This window comes from Drosophila miranda, assembly GCF_003369915.1.
Source record: "Drosophila miranda strain MSH22 chromosome Y unlocalized genomic scaffold, D.miranda_PacBio2.1 Contig_Y2_pilon, whole genome shotgun sequence".
NCBI classification, from domain to species: Eukaryota; Metazoa; Arthropoda; class Insecta; order Diptera; family Drosophilidae; genus Drosophila; species Drosophila miranda.
In genome coordinates, this window is record NW_022881614.1 from 804260 (window position 1) to 824331 (window position 20072).

Consider the following 20072-nt stretch of genomic DNA (forward strand, 5'->3'; position numbering starts at 1 on the left):
CCTTCTCTAACGATTCCATTCGTTCGAAATGTTCCGAAATTTTCTTGGAAATTGCCGACATTTCATCCAGCTGAGCAGCGCAGAGATCGTTGAGGTCCATGGTCTGCGCTGGTCTAGTTCGACGGCGCTTCGGCATGGGCTCCTCCTTCTCTGAGGGTTCGTCCTTCTCTGAGGGTTCCTCCTCAATGGGGTCTTCCATCACGCACTTAACCCCAGTGTCGGCCTCCTTGGTCGTACGGGGGGAAGTCCATACGCTGGCCCACCTACTCCTTCCACCATTTCGTAGAGGCCACATAGCTTGGCCACTTCCTCCTCCAATTCCCCAAGCGATTGCTGAGCGAAGGGCCCTCCACCTGTAGCTCGAGTTTCTGATTTGTTTTTCGCCATCTTCTTGCGGATGTTTGTTTTCCAATCTGCCCAAACCTGAAATTGTAGAATTGAATATAGTAGTGTGCTACCTTTTGTTGTGCAACACATACCTTTTTCCAACCCAATGCGTCCTTGATTGGCGGCCCAACAGCATTGAGAGCGCCGCAAAGCTCTGCCCACTTGGCATCGACAACAACTCGGTCGCCCTTCACAAATCCTTTTGCCAAGTCCGGGTTGTCTTTCATAAAACCCACCAGGATTTCATCTTAAAGAGATGATTTATGCTTTCCCCTGGATATAAAGAACAAAGCGGTAATTTTGAAATAAAAAATTAATTTGCTGCACTTACATTTTGAAGTCCGAATTAAATTGGGCGGGAAACAGCTGTGCTCACCCAGATGTTCTGTTAAGCGCATGTTACAAGCACAGTCTGAGCTGTTACATGCACATTTGTGCTGTTATACGCAAAAATTGATTACTTGCCAACGTTCCGATAACCAAATCGGAATGCGTCAGCTGCTTACACCAAAACGAAATTTGTTGTTGCTGTGGCCAATTTTGTCCGAACCAAATTTGAGGTTGGGTTAAAATAAAATTATTTATAAAAAAAGCACAAGTTAAATTACCCTGATATAGGTATCAAGTTTATGTTAATGCATCAATAAGTCATCTATTTTTTTCCTTTTGCAATTAGGGTTCGTTTTGTTGTATAAAAAGCCGTTTACTTTTCATTTCGTCAACGAAAATGTTTTCGTTTTGAAAACGAAGAAATCTTGCGGAATGGGAAAAAGAGAGCCCCAGTTTATGTGATTTCAAAAGTAAATCGGAAAACTTTTGTGAAAGTGAAAAACGGAGCCTGGCCGATAAGAGATAAGAACACATAGTTCTGCCGCTCCGCTGCCGGCGTCACTGGCAGCGCAGCTCCGCGGCTTTTGGCTTATGAAAGCCCAAACAAAATTGTTAAATTGAGAAAACACGAACCAATAAAACAGATCGGAGGGTTAACTCCCGTAAGATGGCGACCGTGACAGGACATACGCGATAAATCGATCTCAAAATTGCTAAGAAATACTAAAATGTGTTAAAAATAATTTTAAAAAAAATGGTCGACATTTAAAAAAAAAAAAAATAATAATAATAAAAATTATAAAAATAATAACTAAATATAAAAAAAAAAACAGAAAAATTACAAGAATATATCTTTAAATATATCTGCATTTATACACCAAACCGAATTACAGCAGAAACAAATCAGTTAATGTGACAATCAAACCAAATGCCACAACAGATAACCAAAATGCCGCTTCGCCAAACCAATGGATTATTTCGAATACCCTTCAATTTGAGGACTACAATGCGGCCAGAAATATACACTACCCAAGAAAATTAAACAGCCTGTGCGAAGACCAGCAAGGGCCAATAATAAAAGTGCGAATGGCATAGGGCCGCCCCTTGCACCGTCGATGGACAGTAACACGAAAACACCAGCAGCAGAAAATATACGAGACTTCGCCGACGCTGCTCCTACCGAGCAAAGGGACGCACTCAGCCTACAAGAGGCCTTAGAAGTGTATCCAAACGATGGACCACGCCCACTCACAATAGCTGAGTACAGGGTAAGACACGAAAAAAGGCCAAGGAAGAAAACAAAGAGGGGCGGCCGGATCAAACGGCTGCTTCAACAACGACATCTGGAGCGGGACCTGGAAAAAACCTTCACAAATGAAGAGGACCGACAACGCTGCCAAGAGCGCATCAAGGAAATTAATAAAGAACTTCGCCAATAAAAGAGCGAAGTAACGCAAATGAGCTGCAGAAATGCCATACCTCATATTGCCAATAATTATAATTTTCTAACTCAAGTTGAAGCACCCTTAAAGTGCAACTTGAAAATACTAACCTCTGTCAGGCTATTACTAAAACCATGTGATCGATGTTGAATTATATAATGAAAACCTGTAAATCGATCACATGTCCCTTAACATTTTTTTCCTTCCTTCATTTTGGTCAAATATTAAAAAAAAATATATATATAAAAAAAATATTGATAAAATTTTAAAGAGTATAAAAAAAAGAAAGGGTATATAGATATGTGTGTTCATGAAAAAGAAAATTTTTAATAATTTTTTTTTATTATTGAAAAGAATAAAAAAAAAATGCACTCTGGTTATTACTTCTGATTTTAACCATTCAGGCAGGCTCCGTTTTTCATTTACTTTTGCGGATTACGTTTTCAGCCAAAACGTTTCGTTTTCGTTTTAAGGTGCTCCAGTTTTCACATATTTTTTTTATCGATATGTTTCTTTTTTCATCGTTTCTGGCAAACAAAAACAGCTGACCTGGCTGCTTTGTAAAAATACAGCGTGATTAAAATGCCTTTTATTTTTTCAATTGCTTGTTTTGAAGCAAAACGATTGCAGAAATTACGTGATCTAAGAAGATCTAGACATCTTAGATGCAACACTTGTGTATTTATCATGTCTGACGAACTGTGAGTAACAGCATGCGTATTGAAAATTAAATTGCTAATGGTAAAGCTTTCAGATTTGTGAAGTCATTTCGGATCGACAAAAAAACTTTCAAAATGATTTTGGAGAAAGTTCAACCTCATTTAGGTGTTACCAGGAAGTTATCTCCCTCTACGCAATTGGCTTCAGTAATGCGATATCTCGCCACTGGCTGCTACCAGTGGGCAGTTGCCAAAGACCACCATATAAACATTGGACGCAGTACATTTGGAAAGATTCTTCACAAACTTATTCCGTTGATGGACAGGCTGTTATGTGTTGAAGTCATTTCGTTGCAGATGAATAATCATCAATTGCAACAATCATATGAATATTTCTATCGGAACTTTAAATTGCCTCGAATTGGTGCCTGTGTGGATGGAACTCACATCAGAATACTAAAGCCTGTACAAAACCACTCCGTGTTCTATAATAGGTAAGGATTTTATAGCATGAATGCCATGGTGGTGTGTAACTACAACATGGAGATAATTGCTATTGATGCCACGCACCCTGGTTCCTGCCATGACTCCTTCATTTGGAATCACTCCCCTGCTAGGGAATATTTATCCACGACCATTAATGGGTTTGTTTTGGCTGATTCGGGCTACGCTCTAGAGAGTTTTGTTCTGACTCCTTATAGGAGCGCGGGGATAGCCACCTATCAGCACAGATTCAACATAAAGCATACTGGAGCACGAAATATTATAGAACGCACCATTGGAGTCCTTAAAAGCCATTTCCGTTGCTTGCAACGCACTTTAAATTACCCACCAATATTTTGTTGCCAAATTATAAATGTATGCTGTGCCCTGCACAATATTTGTAGAAGACGTAATGTCTTAATCGAGGAGGATGTTCGATTTGACGACCCTTTAGACACTGAAAATGAATTCGACGACACTGAAAATAATGGATCATCTATACGCGATGAAATAGCTCAGGCCATTCCTTATTAAAATGCAAAATTTTTCATGTTTTCTTCTTTATGTCATTCGATATTCTTTATAACTAATAAAGCTAAGTTTCACAAAAAACTAATAGGAAACTAATTATTTCGCAAATTTGTCCAAAATTTGGCTAAATTTGTCTACAAGCGCCTTTTGGACCTCGAGCTTCTCCTTCTCTAACGATTCCATTCGTTCGAAATGTTCCGAAATTTTCTTGGAAATTGCCGACATTTCATCCAGCTGAGCAGCGCAGAGATCGTAGAGGTCCATGGTCTGCGCTGGTCTAGTTCGACGGCGCTTCGGCATGGGCTCCTCCTTCTCTGAGGGTTCCTCCTCAATGGGGTCTTCCATCACGCACTTAACCCCAGTGTCGGCCTCCTTGGTCGTACGGGGGGGAAGTCCATACGCTGGCCCACCTACTCCTTCCACCATTTCGTAGAGGCCACATAGCTTGGCCACTTCCTCCTCCAATTCCCCAAGCGATTGCTGAGCGAAGGGCCCTCCACCTGTAGCTCGAGTTTCTGATTTGTTTTTCGCCATCTTCTTGCGGATGTTTGTTTTCCAATCTGCCCAAACCTGAAATTGTAGAATTGAATATAGTAGTGTGCTACCTTTTGTTGTGCAACACATACCTTTTTCCAACCCAATGCGTCCTTGATTGGCGGCCCAACAGCATTGAGAGCGCCGCAAAGCTCTGCCCACTTGGCATCGACAACAACTCGGTCGCCCTTCACAAATCCTTTTGCCAAGTCCGGGTTGTCTTTCATAAAACCCACCAGGATTTCATCTTAAAGAGATGATTTATGCTTTCCCCTGGATATAAAGAACAAAGCGGTAATTTTGAAATAAAAAATTAATTTGCTGCACTTACATTTTGAAGTCCGAATTAAATTGGGCGGGAAACAGCTGTGCTCACCCAGATGTTCTGTTAAGCGCATGTTACAAGCACAGTCTGAGCTGTTACATGCACATTTGTGCGTGTGTGCAAAAATTGATTACTTGCCAACGTTCCGATAACCAAATAGGAATGCGTCAGCTGCTTACACCAAAACGAAATTTGTTGTTGCTGTGGCCAATTTTGTCCGAACCAAATTTGAGGTTGGGTTAAAATAAAATTATTTATAAAAAAAGCACAAGTTAAATTACCCTGATATAGGTATCAAGTTTATGTTAATGCATCAATAAGTCATCTATTTTTTTCCTTTTGCAATTAGGGTTCGTTTTGTTGTATAAAAAGCCGTTTACTTTTCATTTCGTCAACGAAAATGTTTTCGTTTTGAAAACGAAGAAATCTTGCGGAATGGGAAAAAGAGAGCCCCAATTTATGTGATTTCAAAAGTAAATCGGAAAACTTTTGTGAAAGTGAAAAACGGAGCCTGGCCGATTGTCAGTGTTTTACAATTCCTTTTAACATTGTATGTAAAACATAATAAGATAATTAAAAAGGAATATATGAGTAGGGTAAACAATTTAGATGGAGTATAAAAAAAAAACACAAAAAAAATAAGGGGGAAATTAATATAAAAAACCAAACTTTTATAGAGCTAATTAAATATGACCCAGATTTTTCAAATAAATTCTACAAATGGTCTCAACGACCTCTAGGAGCATAATAGAACTCAAATACATGTACATGGGTACATTTCAGGTAGAATTCCCGCCTTTAATATACTGTTACAAAGCCAAAATAAAATGTCTCGTAGAACAGCAGCAGCCATTAGGGCTACCCACGATAGAAATGAAAATTTCGAATATAGAGCTAAAGCAATCTTAGCCGTATTCCCCAATCCAATTAGCATATACGAGTTCGAATACTCATATATGAACGAATATAATTTACCTTTTTCACCACTAATTCATTGTGATGCCACACAAAAGGGTATCGTATTATCAATCATACCCGGCATCCTCGTAAACAGCCAAATAATAGAAAATGAAATTCTAGGAAGAATTGTGATTGCTAATGTTAGATTGTCTTCCAATCGGAATGGACAACATTAAAAAACACATATGGACTGGCTTACGATCTGCGCTAAAGTTTGCACTCTAAGAGCAGAATTCGATAAGTCATATAAATGCTTAACGCAGAACAGACCTACTCAAAATAGTACGGTCATTAAACATACAACTAATTTGGTAAACAAATATAATCAGCCAGGCTCCGTTTTTCACTTTCACAAAAGTTTTCCGATTTACTTTTGAAATCACATAAATTGGGGCTCTCTTTTTCCCATTCCGCAAGATTTCTTCGTTTTCAAAACGAAAACATTTTCGTTGACGAAATGAAAAGTAAACGGCTTTTTATACAACAAAACGAACCCTAATTGCAAAAGGAAAAAAATAGATGACTTATTGATGCATTAACATAAACTTGATACCTATATCAGGGTAATTTAACTTGTGCTTTTTTTATAAATAATTTTATTTTAGCCCAACCTCAAATTTGGTTCGGACAAAATTGGCCACAGCAACAACAAATTTCGTTTTGGTGTAAGTAGCTGACGCATTCCGATTTGGTTATCGGAACGTTGGCAAGTAATCAATTTTTGCGTATAACAGCACAAATGTGCATGTAACAGCTCAGACTGTGCTTGTAACATGCGCTTAACAGAACATCTGGGTGAGCACAGCTGTTTCCCGCCCAATTTAATTCGGACTTCAAAATGTAAGTGCAGCAAATTAATTTTTTATTTCAAAATTACCGCTTTGTTCTTTATATCCAGGGGAAAGCATAAATCATCTCTTCAAGATGAAATCCTGGTGGGTTTTATGAAAGACAACCCGGACTTGGCAAAAGGATTTGTGAAGGGCGACCGAGTTGTTGTCGATGCCAAGTGGGCAGAGCTTTGCGGCGCTCTCAATGCTGTTGGGCCGCCAATCAAGGACGCATTGGGTTGGAAAAAGGTATGTGTTGCACAACAAAAGGTAGCACACTTCTATATTCAATTCTACAATTTCAGGTTTGGGCAGATTGGAAAACAAACATCCGCAAGAAGATGGCGAAAAACAAATCAGAAACTCGAGCTACAGGTGGAGGGCCCTTCGCTCAGCAATCGCTTGGGGAATTGGAGGAGATAGCTATGTGGCCTCTACGAAATGGTGGAAGGAGTAGGTGGGCCAGCGTATGGACTTCCCCCCGTACGACCAAGGAGGCCGACACTGGGGTTAAGTGCGTGATGGAAGACCCCATTGAGGAGGAACCCTCAGAGACGGACGAACCCTCAGAGAAGGAGGAGCCCATGCCGAAGCGCCGTCCAACTAGACCAGCGCAGACCATGGACCTCAACGATCTCTGCGCTGCTCAGCTGGATGAAATGTCGGCAATTTCCAAGAAAATTTCGGAACATTTCGAACGAATGGAATCGTTAGAGAAGGAGAAGCTCGAGGTCCAAAAGGCGCTTGTAGACAAATTTAGCCAAATTTTGGACAAATTTGCGAAATAATTAGTTTCCTATTAGTTTTTTTGTGAAACTTAGCTTTATTAGTTATAAAGAATATCGAATGACATAAAGAAGAAAACATGAAAAATTTTGCATTTTAATAAGGAATGGCCTGAGCTATTTCATCGCGTATAGATGATCCATTATTTTCAGTGTCGTCGAATTCATTTTCAGTGTCTAAAGGGTCGTCAAATCAAACATCCTCCTCGATTAAGACATTACGTCTTCTACAAATATTGTGCAGGGCACAGCATACATTTATAATTTGGCAACAAAATATTGGTGGGTAATTTAAAGTGCGTTGCAAGCAACGGAAACGGCTTTTAAGGACTCCAATGGTGCGTTCTATAATATTTCGTGCTCCAGTATGCTTTATGTTGAATCTGTGCTGATAGGTGGCTATCTCCGCGCTCCTATAAGGAGTCAGAACAAAACTCTCTAGAGCGTAGCCCGAATCAGCCAAAACAAACCCATTAATGGTCGTGGATAAATATTCCCTAGCAGGGGAGTGATTCCAAATGATGAAGTCATGGCAGGAACCAGGGTGCGTGGCATCAATAGCAATTATCTCCATGTTGTAGTTACACACCACCATGGCATTCATGCTATAAAATCATTTCCTATTATAGAACACGGAGTGGTTTTGTACAGGCTTTAGTATTCTGATATGAGTTCCATCCACACAGGCACTAATTCGAGGCAATTTAAAGTTCCGATAGAAATATTCATATGATTGTTGCAATTGATGATTATTCATCTACAACGAAATGAACTCAATACATAACAGCCTGTCCATCAACGGAATAAGTTTGTGAAGAATCTTTCCAAATGTACTGCGTCCAATGTTTATATGGTGGTCTTTGGCAACTGCCCACTGGTAGCAGCCAGTGGCGAGATATCACATTACTGAAGCCAATTGCGTAGAGGGAGATAACTTCCTGGTAACACCTTAATGGGGTTGAACTTTCTCCAAAATCATTTTGAAAGTTTTTTTGTCGATCCGAAATGACTTCACAAATCTGAAAGCTTTACCATTAGCAATTTAATTTTCAATACGCATGCTGTTACTCACAGTTCGTCAGACATGTTAAATACACAAATGTTGCATCTAAGATGTCTAGATCTTCTTAGATCACGTAATTTCTGCAATCGTTTTGCTTCAAAACAAGCAATTGAAAAAATAAAAGGCATTTTAATCACGCTGTATTTTTACAAAGCAGCCTGGTCAGCTGTTTTTGTTTGCCAGAAACGATGAAAAAAGAAACATATCGATAAAAAAAATATGTGAAAACTGGAGCACCTTAAAACGAAAACGAAACGTTTTGGCTGAAAACGTAATCCGCAAAAGTAAATGAAAAACGGAGCCTGCCTGAATGAGGTCAGAAAACTTTTTCTAGAGAACAAACAAAGACTTACTGATATACATTGGTTTCAAGCTACAGACGTTTTCAAACGTCTAAGGGAACGATTAGTATTCGTTAGAGAAAAACTCAATCTAGACATACACATACCAAATCTTCTAAACACAGCTGCGACATATATACCAGCTGTAGAATCGTAATCAAGGCCAATAAGTCCCAGGCCCCCGAATGTAAAAAATATTATCATCATATCGGAAGACGACTCTCGATCAAATAGATCGAACCATCCGGTAAACGACGACAAACCGTCGACTATTTCAGCAAACAGCGTGGTTGGGCAAGAACCAACCACAATGGCAGACGAAACAATTGCCCAACGGGCATATATCAAAGATATTTCGCACGCCATTCCGGAATTTAATGGACAAAAACTCCATTTACAAAGATTCATTACGGCAGTCAAATTGGTCAATCTAACGAAAGGACCATACGAAAATTTGGCTATAGAAGTTGTTCGGAGCAGAACCCAGCCGATTAGCTGCTTGCCAAATAGCACCTAATTCTTGGCCCTCAGCCGCTTATTTTGTTTGTTACTTATGTCTATGTCACTCATTTGTTTGTTAAAGCTTTGCGCGTGCTTGACCTGCTAAACGCTCTCTGCCAGCTCGCTCTTCGCTATCTCCGCTTTGCGTCTGCCTACCGACGCCGGCCGAGCGAAGCTGCGCTTAGCGATCGGAGCGGCAATGTAAAGGGCAGGCAAGCCACACTTGCAATTTGGATGTCACGCATTAAAGAACATATCGTAATTTTATTTCTGCGCCGAGTTTTATTTAATTCGAAATAATTAGTCGGCCGATTGGGGATAAAAAACATTATCTCCACAGAAGTAATTAAATCAAAAGTAATAGGAACTGTATTGTATACAATACAAGATGAAACCACCATTAACGCAATAATAAAGAAATTGCAAGACACTTTTGTCGGTGAGTCATCAGATGTTATAAAGGCTAAAATGGCAAAAGTATGCCAAAAAGGCAAAACAGCCGCCCAATTCACAACAGAGATTGATGATATGAGAAAACTTCTACAAGCATCATACATTGATGAGGGTCTGCCAGCGGAACACGCTAATAAGTTCAGCTGCAAAGAGGCCATTAGTACAATGGTTAATAATTGCGAGCACGGCAGACTAAAAACAATACTAGAAGCAGGCACATTCCCAACAATGAATGATGCCGTAACAAAATATATACAGTGTAGTACAGAGATGACTGGTAGTGCAAGTTCAATATTGTACACCAGACAAGGACAAGTCTACCGCGGTAGTAACTTTCGAGGTAACTATCGTGGTAGAGGAAATGGTCGTGGTTACAACCACAACCATATTTACAACAACAATAATTATAATAACAATAGAGGTCGTGGTGGCTATAGGGGAAATAACCGTAATAACGGTGGAACCTATAACAACCAAAGATACAATAGCAATGGAAACACACGACAGAACAATGTTCGTGTTACCCAGACAGCTTCGGGAAACTCCCAAGATCCTTTAGATACACTAAATTAAAAAATCCAGCGGTTCACACAATCAACCTCAATCTCAATATATTCGTGGCATTCCTCAATTCTATAACAGGAAAACAACTTACATTCCTTATAGATACAGGTGCCAATATATCACTATTAAAAGAAAATTCAGATGTCTTTAATGACATTCAAACACAAAATAAAATAGATATTCAAGGAATAGGGGAAGGTATAATAACATCCCAAGGCCTTGCCCTAATAGAGCTACAGACAGATAAGTACATAATTCCACACAATTTCCATTTAGTTAGTCAGAATTTTACAATTCCGTGTGATGGAATAATAGGCATTGATTTCATAAAAAAACGAGGGGGAACGTTGTGATTTGCTGCGTACACCGCAACTCTACAGTTATACCCGATACTAAGTCAGTATGGCTCTCCTCCGGCAGACGCCGCTAATATTGAACCACACGACAAAGAGTGCGTGCGAGAGAGACAGAAAATCAGTCTGAGCGTGACATCGGGCGCTGCGTAGCCAGTGCAAATTGATTTGTTCCTTTTGGCTATAAAAATTATCTGTTCTGGTCCAGATTCAGCAATCTGATAGATATGGTCGTTATCTATGATTCTGCGTTTTTAGTTTTCTCGAATGTGCAATATTGTGGATGCAACAGATTTTCGTCCTTTGTGGGGGCGGAAGGGGGTGGGGCGAAATTTTGAGATACACGTTTTATAGTAAGATCTAACAGGAGTGCGGATACAAAATTTGGTTACTCTAGCCTTAATAGTCTCTGAGATTTTTGAATATCCCCAGATTTTCGTCCTTTGCGGGGGCGGAAGGGGGTGTGGCGAAATTTTGAAACAAACTCGTCTCGGTCCGATATATTAGGAGTGTGGATACCAAATTTGGTTGCTCTAGCTTTTGTAGTCTCTGAGATCTAGGCGCTAATGTTTTACTCTAAGCAAAGCCGCCTATGCTACGTGTGTGTTAGAGAGAGACAGGGCGAGAAAAAATTTAATTGTTTTCTTGATGCTGGCTATAATAATGATACGATCCAATTCAGATTCCGCAGTCTTAAAGATATGGTCATTCTCTACAATTCTACGTTTTTGGTTTTCTCATATCTTTAAAATTTTGGATGCCACAGATTTTCGTCCTTTGTGGGGACGGAAGTGGGCGGGGCGATGTTTTGAAATATTTCTGTAGCAGTGACATATCACAGAAGTCTGGATCCAAAACATCGTTGCTCTAGCTCTTATAGTCTTTGAGCACTAGGCGCTAATAGGGACGGACAGACGGACAGACGGACAGACGGACGGACGGACGGACGGACGGACGGACGGACGGACAGACGGACGGACAGATGGACAGACAGACAGGGCTCAATCGACTCGGCTATTGATGCTGATCAAGAATATATATACTTTATGGGGTCGGAAACGATTCCTTCTGGACGTTACACACATCCACTTTTATCACAAATCTAATATACCCCAATACTCATTTTGAGTATCGGGTATAATTAAACTCCCTAATAGACTTAAAACCTTTAGAGGATTGGTTAATAATACGACCAAATAATATAAAAATTAAAATTTATGTTCCAATAACATACAGTTCTGGTAACAATACAATTCTTCTACCAGCAAGATCACAAGTTGTCAGAAAAATAGAATTAACGTCCGATATAGAAACCATATTAATCCCAAACCAGGAAATTCAACCTGGTATTTATGTAGCAAATACAATAACTTCAAAAAATAATACATTTGTCCGATTGCTGAATACAACCTGTACCAACCAATTAGTACATATAAATAACATACAATATGAATCAATTTCGAATTACAAGGTAATTCAAACAACTCAAAAAATCCGAGAAAAAACTGTCATAGCTGAATTAAGCAAACATTTCCCAGTACAATTCAAGAAGCAATTAACTAAACTATGCACCAATTTTAGTGACGTATTCGGGCTTGAAACCGAATCAATCACAACAAATAATTTTTATAAACAGAAATTGAGATTGAGGGATGACGAACCTATATATATAAAGAACTATCGAAGCCCGCATAGCCAAGTTGAGGAAATTAAAAACCAAGTAGGAAAATTAATCAGCGACAATATTGTCGAACCATCCGTATCAGAATACAACAGCCCACTTCTACTTGTCCCAAAGAAAGCCCTTCCGGGTTCAGAACAAAAGAAATGGCGATTAGTAGTTGACTATCGTCAAATAAACAAAAAACTCCTGGCCAACAAATTTCAACTACCTAGAATTGATGACATTTTGGATCAACTAGGTAGAGCAAAGTATTTCTCATGCCTTGACTTAATGTCAGGTTTTCATCAAATCGAACTAGAAGAAAGTTCGCGAAATATAACGTCTTTTTCAACGAGCAATGGCTCATATCGCTTCACGCGACTACCATTTGGTTTAAAAATAGCGCCGAATTCATTTCAAAGAATGATGACTATAGCATTCTCTGGACTTGAAGCTTCGCAAGCCTTCCTGTATATGGACGATCTAATAGGCATGGGTTGTTCCGAAAAACATATGCTTAAAAACTTAACAGATATTTTTGAGATATGTAGGAAACACAACCTAAAATTACATCCACAAAAATGTTCATTTTTTATGCATGAAGTGACCTTTCATGGTCATAAATGCACAGATAAAGGAATCTTGCCAGATGACAAGAAATATGACGTCATCAAAAACTATCCAGTCCCACATGATGCGGACAGCGCTAGACGATTTATTGCATTTTGCAATTATTATAGACGTTTTATTAAAAACTTCGCCGACTATTCCCGGCACATAACTAGATTATGTAAAAAGAATGTCCCCTTTGAGTGGTCAACTGAATGTCAAAATGCATTCCAATATTTAAAAGATAAACTTATGGAACCCACTCTGTTACAGTACCCAGATTTTCAGGAAGAATTTTGCATAATCACCGATGCTAGTAAACAAGCAGGTGGAGCGGTTTTAACTCAAAACCATAACGGACTCCAACTCCCATTAGCATATGCATCACGTTCATTCACAAAAGGTGAAAGTAACAAAAGTACTACAGAACAGGAATTAGCAGCAATTCATTGGGCAATTACCCATTTTCGACCATATATGTATCTATGGTAAACACTTTACAGAAAAAAGGACCATATAGAGTAGAAAGTATCGGAGAAAGAGATAACGTCATAATCTCCGATAATAAAAACAAAACTCAGAAAGTCCATAAGGATAGGTTAAAGATTTGCAATTCTTAATCATTTTTAGTATGGCCATACATAAATATAAACCATAAAAATATATTATTCTGCATTTATATTCAAATAACTTTTAAATTTTATCAATATTAATTCAAGTTCAAAACTCTAATAATTGAAAAAAAAAAAAAAAATGTATATATAATTAAATATGCGACACTTCAGTTTACGTTTTAAAAAAGGTTTTATTCTTCACTTAAACTTTAGCGTACATTGATTAGTTATTTCCCCGACGATGACTGAGGTCTGAAGTCTTGAACGGAATTAACTTTGGTTGAATTCTCCGACGGTGTCGCGATTGACGTTTGTCTTGAACAGAACTGAGTTGGCTTCTTAGATGCAGACTATTTATATTATGATGCTCGGTTTGGGATTCGGATTTGGATTCGGAGGCGTTGGCTTCGACTTCGGCTTTGGAGATGGAGTACGTGACTCGATCGATATGTGGGAAAGGCGGCTTTTGATGAAAGGATTCCGCTGCGTATGATCGGTGTTGCATTACTTGGGGGTGGCTGAGAATAGGGCCTCTGATTGGTCAGCTAGGATGGTGTGATTCTTGAGAATCGATTCGTAATTGATCTCTGAAGAGTGGCGTGATTCTGGTGCGGCTGGATTCTAGTGCGGCTGGATTCTAGGGCGGCATCTATTGTTTTATGTTCAACTTCCAGTTTAGGGTGTTTGTTTACATTGCCTGCAATCGGCTGCGCGTGGTCCATTTCGAGCGTGAGATTGTTTATGAGGGTTCGAAGCTCAGGGTGTCGTATTGTTTATAGTATTGTGGGTGCAGGGTAATAGACATAGACAAGGGTATGCGGAGCATGGACTATATCCCCCATTGTTAGATTTAAGCCTGTCCTCAGGCGATTATCCTTGGATATAGTTCGGGTGCGTCTAAAACTGTGCCTGCTGGGGATTCCTCGTCTTCGTCTGAAGGTGTTTCTATGTGCGGGTCGGTTTTAGGCTTATTGCTTTTACTTAGATTAAACAATTTGTAGCTTAATCCTATTATGATTATGACAAATAGTAGTATTAAGCTTACATGTAATACATTATTTAATCGCGTATTTTCTATTACGATTTCTTTGGTTTGCAAATAAGACAATGGTTTAATTTTTGTTACGTTATTATTGATGTAGATGCTTTGTGCAAATTCTGGTATGGAGTTGGATATTAAGAATTCGTTTAACTGTACACTGCAATTATGTATTTTTATTAATGCGTTACCTTCTACTTTTATTTCTTGGTTTAGGCAATCGTGGTTTAATATGGTTTTTGGTAATTTCCAAGTTAACAATATGTTGGGTTCTATGAAACTTATTTGAAAGTTTTGGTGTGCTTTGGTGTATGGACATTTTGTTTATACTTGTTTGACTATTCCTGAAATACATTCGTCATTTATTTTTCGTTTTGATTCTTTTTCATATACCTCGTTTTCTAGAACGTAATAATTGTTTTGCGTTAGGTCAGTGAGGATGTTATTATCTTCATCTGGATATGGGACAATTTTAAGTATAGGAATATTTCTGATCTCTCGTGGGATGTTGGAAATTATTAGTATTTCGTTAGTGTCTGTTTTCAACCAGGTAGATGTTTTGATATTTAAGAATTTCTCTGAATCGATGTGTTTCAGGTAATCCTGCCTCAATAATTTTGGATTAAAGATCCCTAATCTTGTTAGCTGCATGCCTAATTCAATATCCCCTATGTACTCTGTAAAATGTTGAAGGTTAAATATTAATATCTCTAGTTGCTTATTTCTATCATTATCATTGCTTAATTTATTGACAACTTCTATGCCAGAATTTACTGCTTGGATTACTAAGTTTAATTCGTTAGCTTGAACACTGTGGCTAGCCAGATTGTTTATTTTCCCTTCTAATTCGACTTTATCATCTTGATCTAATGTTCCAAATAGATATTTATATACTGTGCCTACTGCATTTATAAGGCCTCTTTTGTTTCTTTTGGCTATTTTGATGCCGTTGAATTCACGTTGCAATTTCTCGACTAAATATTGAACTTGGATTTCGTTATTAAATTGGGTTGCCTGTTCTAGTAAACTCTGATATGTTTCATCTGTTCTTGTTATATTAATTGTTAGATAATGGTATTCATAATTAATGGGTATGTTAATGGTATTTGTTTTGAATATGAGATATCCATTCCTTGAGTTGATGGGATCTATCTCTATATTCTGTCCGGAAGACTGTAGGACGGTGAACATTAGTAAGATTATAATCTTAATCAAGTTGTAGCTCCGGATTCCCAATACTCTCTTCGGGTACTCTGCAATTATCGTATTTACTTTTATTAGATTTTTTCTTTCTTTTGAATTTCGTTTTATAGTGGGTGATTTTCCTCCCTCTATTTTTCTCTTCAAAGTGATTTTCGTCTACCTGCCTAATTTCCCCTGTTCTTTTGAACGGGTTGGTTGTTTTTGTTTTAACTAGGGGTCCATTCTTGAAGCGTGTGTCTACTTCAAAGTCGATTCTATCGTTATTCAAATGATTGATCTTCCTAACTTTATTCAGTTGAGTGTTATAATCTGGTAGTCCGGCGTACAGGAAGATATCAGCTGGGGATCTTTTTGTAGTATTATGAACCGTTTTATGGTTATAAGTGTATAGAATTAACTCGAATTTTGTGAGCTTGTTTTCTATGTTATCCTCACTTGAAATGATTCTTAATTTTTCATTGATCGTTTTATGTAGTCGTTCTACATCAGAAACTCCGTTTTTACTGGTGGTGATTTCGATTTTCACATTTTCCGCATTCAACCATGCTTGCAATGCTGCGCACATAAAGGCTGAATCTTTGTCGGCTTTAATTCCCTGTGGCTTGCCCATTTCGTTAAAGCCTTTTATGATGGCTCTCTTGGTTTCTAACCAGTCGCGACTCTTAACTTCTACAAGGGTAGCGAATTTAGAATATACATCAATGCATGATAGGAATTGTTGATTGCCTACCAAATAGAAATCCATGACATACTTTTCTCTGATATTTTGTATTTCAGGGGTGATTTCAAAGGTTAGATTGGTGTTACGATGCTCAGTTTTAGCAACGTTGCACGTAGGACACTCATTCATAATATTTTGGATTAACTTTTGATAATCGGGGTAGTAGAATTTTCCTTTAAACCAATTAGTGGTCTTTTCGATACCTGGGTGAAATAGCTCCTTATGATTCTTCAATATTTGTTCTTTGAATTCGGAGTAGTTCGGAATATTTATGAGTTTGGTACTGGATTTAATCAGTTTAGTGAAGTGATTTGGACTGATTATCTCCAGGAATGCCCTTTGGAACAGTGGGAAGTCTACTTCGTTATGGAAATATAGTGCACTCTTTTTGGTACACACATATTGCTTTATTATATCTTTTGCTAATGATTCTGTCATTTCGGTATATGTGATTTTTATCAGTATCTTGTGGAAATAGTGGGATGTTTCTACCTTATCCTCATTACCTTTAATCAGTTCTATTTGCCTATTATAGTAATTGATTGGTATCTCTGTAAGTGGAATATAATTTGTATTATCTTCTTGCGCGCTATGGCCCGTTGCCCAATCACTATTAATGGTTTCCCCGAGTAGGTTTTCGTTAATCTTTACTCTTGATAGCGCATCGGCTACATGGTTCTCCTTTCCGGGTAAATATTTTATTTTGAAGTCAAATTCATTTAATTTGATCTTCCATCGTTGTAGCTTCATATTTGGTTCCTTGAGGTTATTCAACCAAATCAAGGGTTTGTGATCACTTAATATCTCAAACGTTCTACCAAACAGGTATGATCTGAAATACTTAGTTGCCCAAACTATAGCTAGTAATTCCTTTTCTATTGCTGAATAATTGATTTCATGTTCGTTTAAGGTTCTACTTGCATAGCAGATTGGTTTGTGGTCTTGCGACAACACTGCTCCTAATGCAATGTTACTTGCATCGGTTGTTACCGTGAACATTCTGTTGAAATCTGGGAATGCGAGGATGGGGTCTGATGTGATAAGTACTTTCAATTTTTCGAAGGCCTCGACGTATTTTTCCTCTGTTGGGTCTATGACTGCTTGTTTCTTTAATTTGAGTGTCATAGGTTTTGCTATATTAGCGAAGTTGGGAATGAATTTCCTATAGAATCCACATAAACCTATGAATGATTTTATTTTTGTGGTTGTATTGGGTATTGGGAAGTTTATTATGGCAGATATTTTCTTTGGATTAGGAACTATGCCGTTAGTTGTTACTACATGGCCTAGGAATTCCGTTTCTTTCTTCAGGAATTCACACTTATCCATTTGTAGCTTTAAGTTGGCGTCTCTCAACTTTCCAAATACTCTCCTTAGTGACAACAGGTGTTCTTCCAATGAAGTGGAAAATATAATGATGTCGTCTAAGTATACGAGGCAATCTTTGAAGATTAACTCTTCTAGCAGATTGTTCATACATCTTTGGAAGGTAGCGGGGGCAGTGGTTAGCCCAAAGGGCATACGAGTGAACTCGTAATGACCATGCTTCGTGGAGAAAGCTGTTTTTGGGATTGAGCTAGGTTCCATAGGAATTTGATGGAATCCCTTAGCTAAATCGATTGTTGTGAAATATTGGCACCTACCTAGTTTATCTAGTATTTCGTCCATTCTGGGTGTAGGAAATTTATCCTTTATTGTCACCTCGTTTAGACTTCTATAATCTACTACCATACGATATTTCTGCTTTCCTGTAGCATCTATTTTCTTTGGTATCATAGCGATGGGTGCACAATAGGGAGAGTTCGACTTACGAATGATTCCCTGTCTAATCATATCTTTGATTTGTTGTGTCACTTCTTGATCGTGTATTTGAGCATATTTATATGGTCGACGATATACAGGATCTTCGTGATGGGTTTTTATTTCGTGCTTTATAGTACTAGTGAAGGTCAAAATGTCACCTTCTTTATACTGCACGTCCTTAAATTCATAGAGAACTTTCTTTAGTTTCTCCTTTTCTTCGTCATTTAAATGTTCCAACCTTAGCTGGTTGCATTCCCTTAATTCATTCTCTAATGCGGAAGCGAAGTATTGCTCTCCTTCAGGAGATGGGTCAAGGCACTTAGGTGTAGATATATCTTCCTTTGAAGATGGCTTAACACCTTTGTGTGCGGTCTTGCTGACGGCAATTGCTTCTCCACTTTGGATGATTGGGTATGACCTTTCTCCTAACGTTACCGTTTCATTTCGGTAATCGATGACGGCTTTGCTGGCCATCAAATATTCTCTGCCTAAGAGTATGTCATAATTTTCAGAAAAATTATGAATATAAAATTTTTGTTTTGTCGGACAGTTTTTGGTTGCATCGCGTGTAATGCTCTGAGTCAGACGGACGGGTCCATTGATGGTATGGACGGTGAGGTTGTCGCTATCGACTTTGGAATCTGTATAGTTTTCTTTTATTATATTTATTGACGATCCCGAGTCCGCGATACCTCTTAATTTTTTATTATTTACGATTATTTCTATATATGGTCTTCCTCGATTTCTTCCGAGGCACTCTGCTGAAAATTTACATCCATTTTCATTTGTCCGCTTTGGCTTTCCCTAGATCGTTTGACTGGCTGATTTGGTGCACTGCTACCTGCCTGTGTCTGATTGATTTGATAGTTTGTGGGATTCTGGACTCTGCCCTGGTTTAAGGAATTTCTAAATTCGTTAAATAACCCTTTATTATTTACGGCATTATTTCCTGAATTATTTCGATTCGATCCAAGATTATTTCTGGAAGTACTTGGGTTTTGATTGTTATAATCGTTACTACTATAGCGAGGGTAATAAGTTCCAACATTCCTACGATTGTTATTTCCGTTTCTTGAATGTTCGTGAGTCTTGTTATCAGTTACGAAATTTTCGTAGATTCCTAACTCTTGAGCTGATTTTTCTAGATTAGCCATAGTAGAAATGTAGGAAACGAAGGAAAGAGAGAGACACGAAGCGGTCGTGTTTTCGTCGTGTCGTCGGGATAGAGCAGTAATCGGCTCTGAGAGAGCCGATAGCAAGAGAGAGAGATAGTCAGTTGTCAGTTCAGCCACGCATCAGACGTACACGCATATAATTAGTCACAAACATACTTGTAAAACTTGGAGCTGTTATAATTTTAACTCCAACATACTTATTAAATAAATGTTACTCGTTGCCATCAAGCAACTTAAACTACTACAAATTGGGGGCTCGTCCGAAAATAAGCCCAAGACAACAACATTTGCAAGTGAGATTTGTGCGTGTATTTGGAAATTTTGGCGAAAACGAGGCTAGAGCTACAAGGAGACAAGCGGCACAGAGACGACAATCTGAGCGCGTTCGTTCCAAAGAGAGCAGAAGCGACAAAACTACGGCAGACGGCAGCAAACACAGCAAGAATCAAAACCTTCGTTGTTGTTGTTGTGCATTGCGTCTGAGAGGCTAGAGCTACAAGGAGACAAGCGGCACAGAGACGACAATCTGAGTGCGTTCGTTCCAAAGGAAGCAGAAGCGACAAAACGACGGCAGCAAACAGCAAGAATCAAAGAACATTGATTGTTGTTGTGTTGCACTGCGTCGGACGGAGACTACAACTACAAGAAGAGACAAGCAGCAGGGAGACGATCATTTTGTAACAGCAGAAGCAGCGACGATTCGG

At 38.6% G+C, this 20072-nt stretch overlaps 2 protein-coding genes and 2 long non-coding RNA genes across 6 annotated transcripts; 2 read left to right on the forward strand and 2 right to left on the reverse strand.

The window, feature by feature from the left end:
* Window positions 1-2657: 2657 nt before the first annotated feature.
* On the forward strand, window positions 2658-3913 carry LOC117192892. The gene is made up of 2 exons (XR_004474460.1): window positions 2658-2860; window positions 2914-3913. It is a non-coding gene; the product is annotated as an uncharacterized LOC117192892 (long non-coding RNA).
* On the reverse strand, window positions 3845-4798 carry LOC117192890. 2 transcript variants are annotated; one of them, XM_033397634.1, is made up of 3 exons: window positions 4698-4798; window positions 4459-4639; window positions 3845-4402 (listed from the first exon to the last, which is right to left on the reverse strand). In XM_033397634.1, the coding sequence occupies exons 2-3, from the start codon at window positions 4591-4593 to the stop codon at window positions 3929-3931; spliced, it is 609 nt and encodes a 202-aa protein (XP_033253525.1). In that variant the 5' UTR covers window positions 4594-4639; window positions 4698-4798; the 3' UTR covers window positions 3845-3928. The 2 variants fall into 2 exon arrangements, with proteins under 2 accessions (XP_033253525.1, XP_033253526.1); XM_033397635.1 differs by having other exon boundaries at window positions 4459-4788.
* A 1558-nt stretch (window positions 4799-6356) lies between these two features.
* Window positions 6357-7345, forward strand: LOC117192893. Of its 2 annotated transcripts, XM_033397637.1 has the most exons (3): window positions 6386-6491; window positions 6550-6730; window positions 6787-7345. In XM_033397637.1, coding segments are annotated over exons 1-3 (666 nt in total). In that variant the 5' UTR covers window positions 6386-6489; the 3' UTR covers window positions 7270-7345. The 2 variants fall into 2 exon arrangements, with proteins under 2 accessions (XP_033253527.1, XP_033253528.1); XM_033397636.1 differs by having other exon boundaries at window positions 6357-6730.
* Window positions 7281-8506, reverse strand: LOC117192894. Its single transcript, XR_004474462.1, has 2 exons — window positions 8339-8506; window positions 7281-8285 (listed from the first exon to the last, which is right to left on the reverse strand). It is a non-coding gene; the product is annotated as an uncharacterized LOC117192894 (long non-coding RNA).
* Window positions 8507-20072: the final 11566 nt, after the last annotated feature.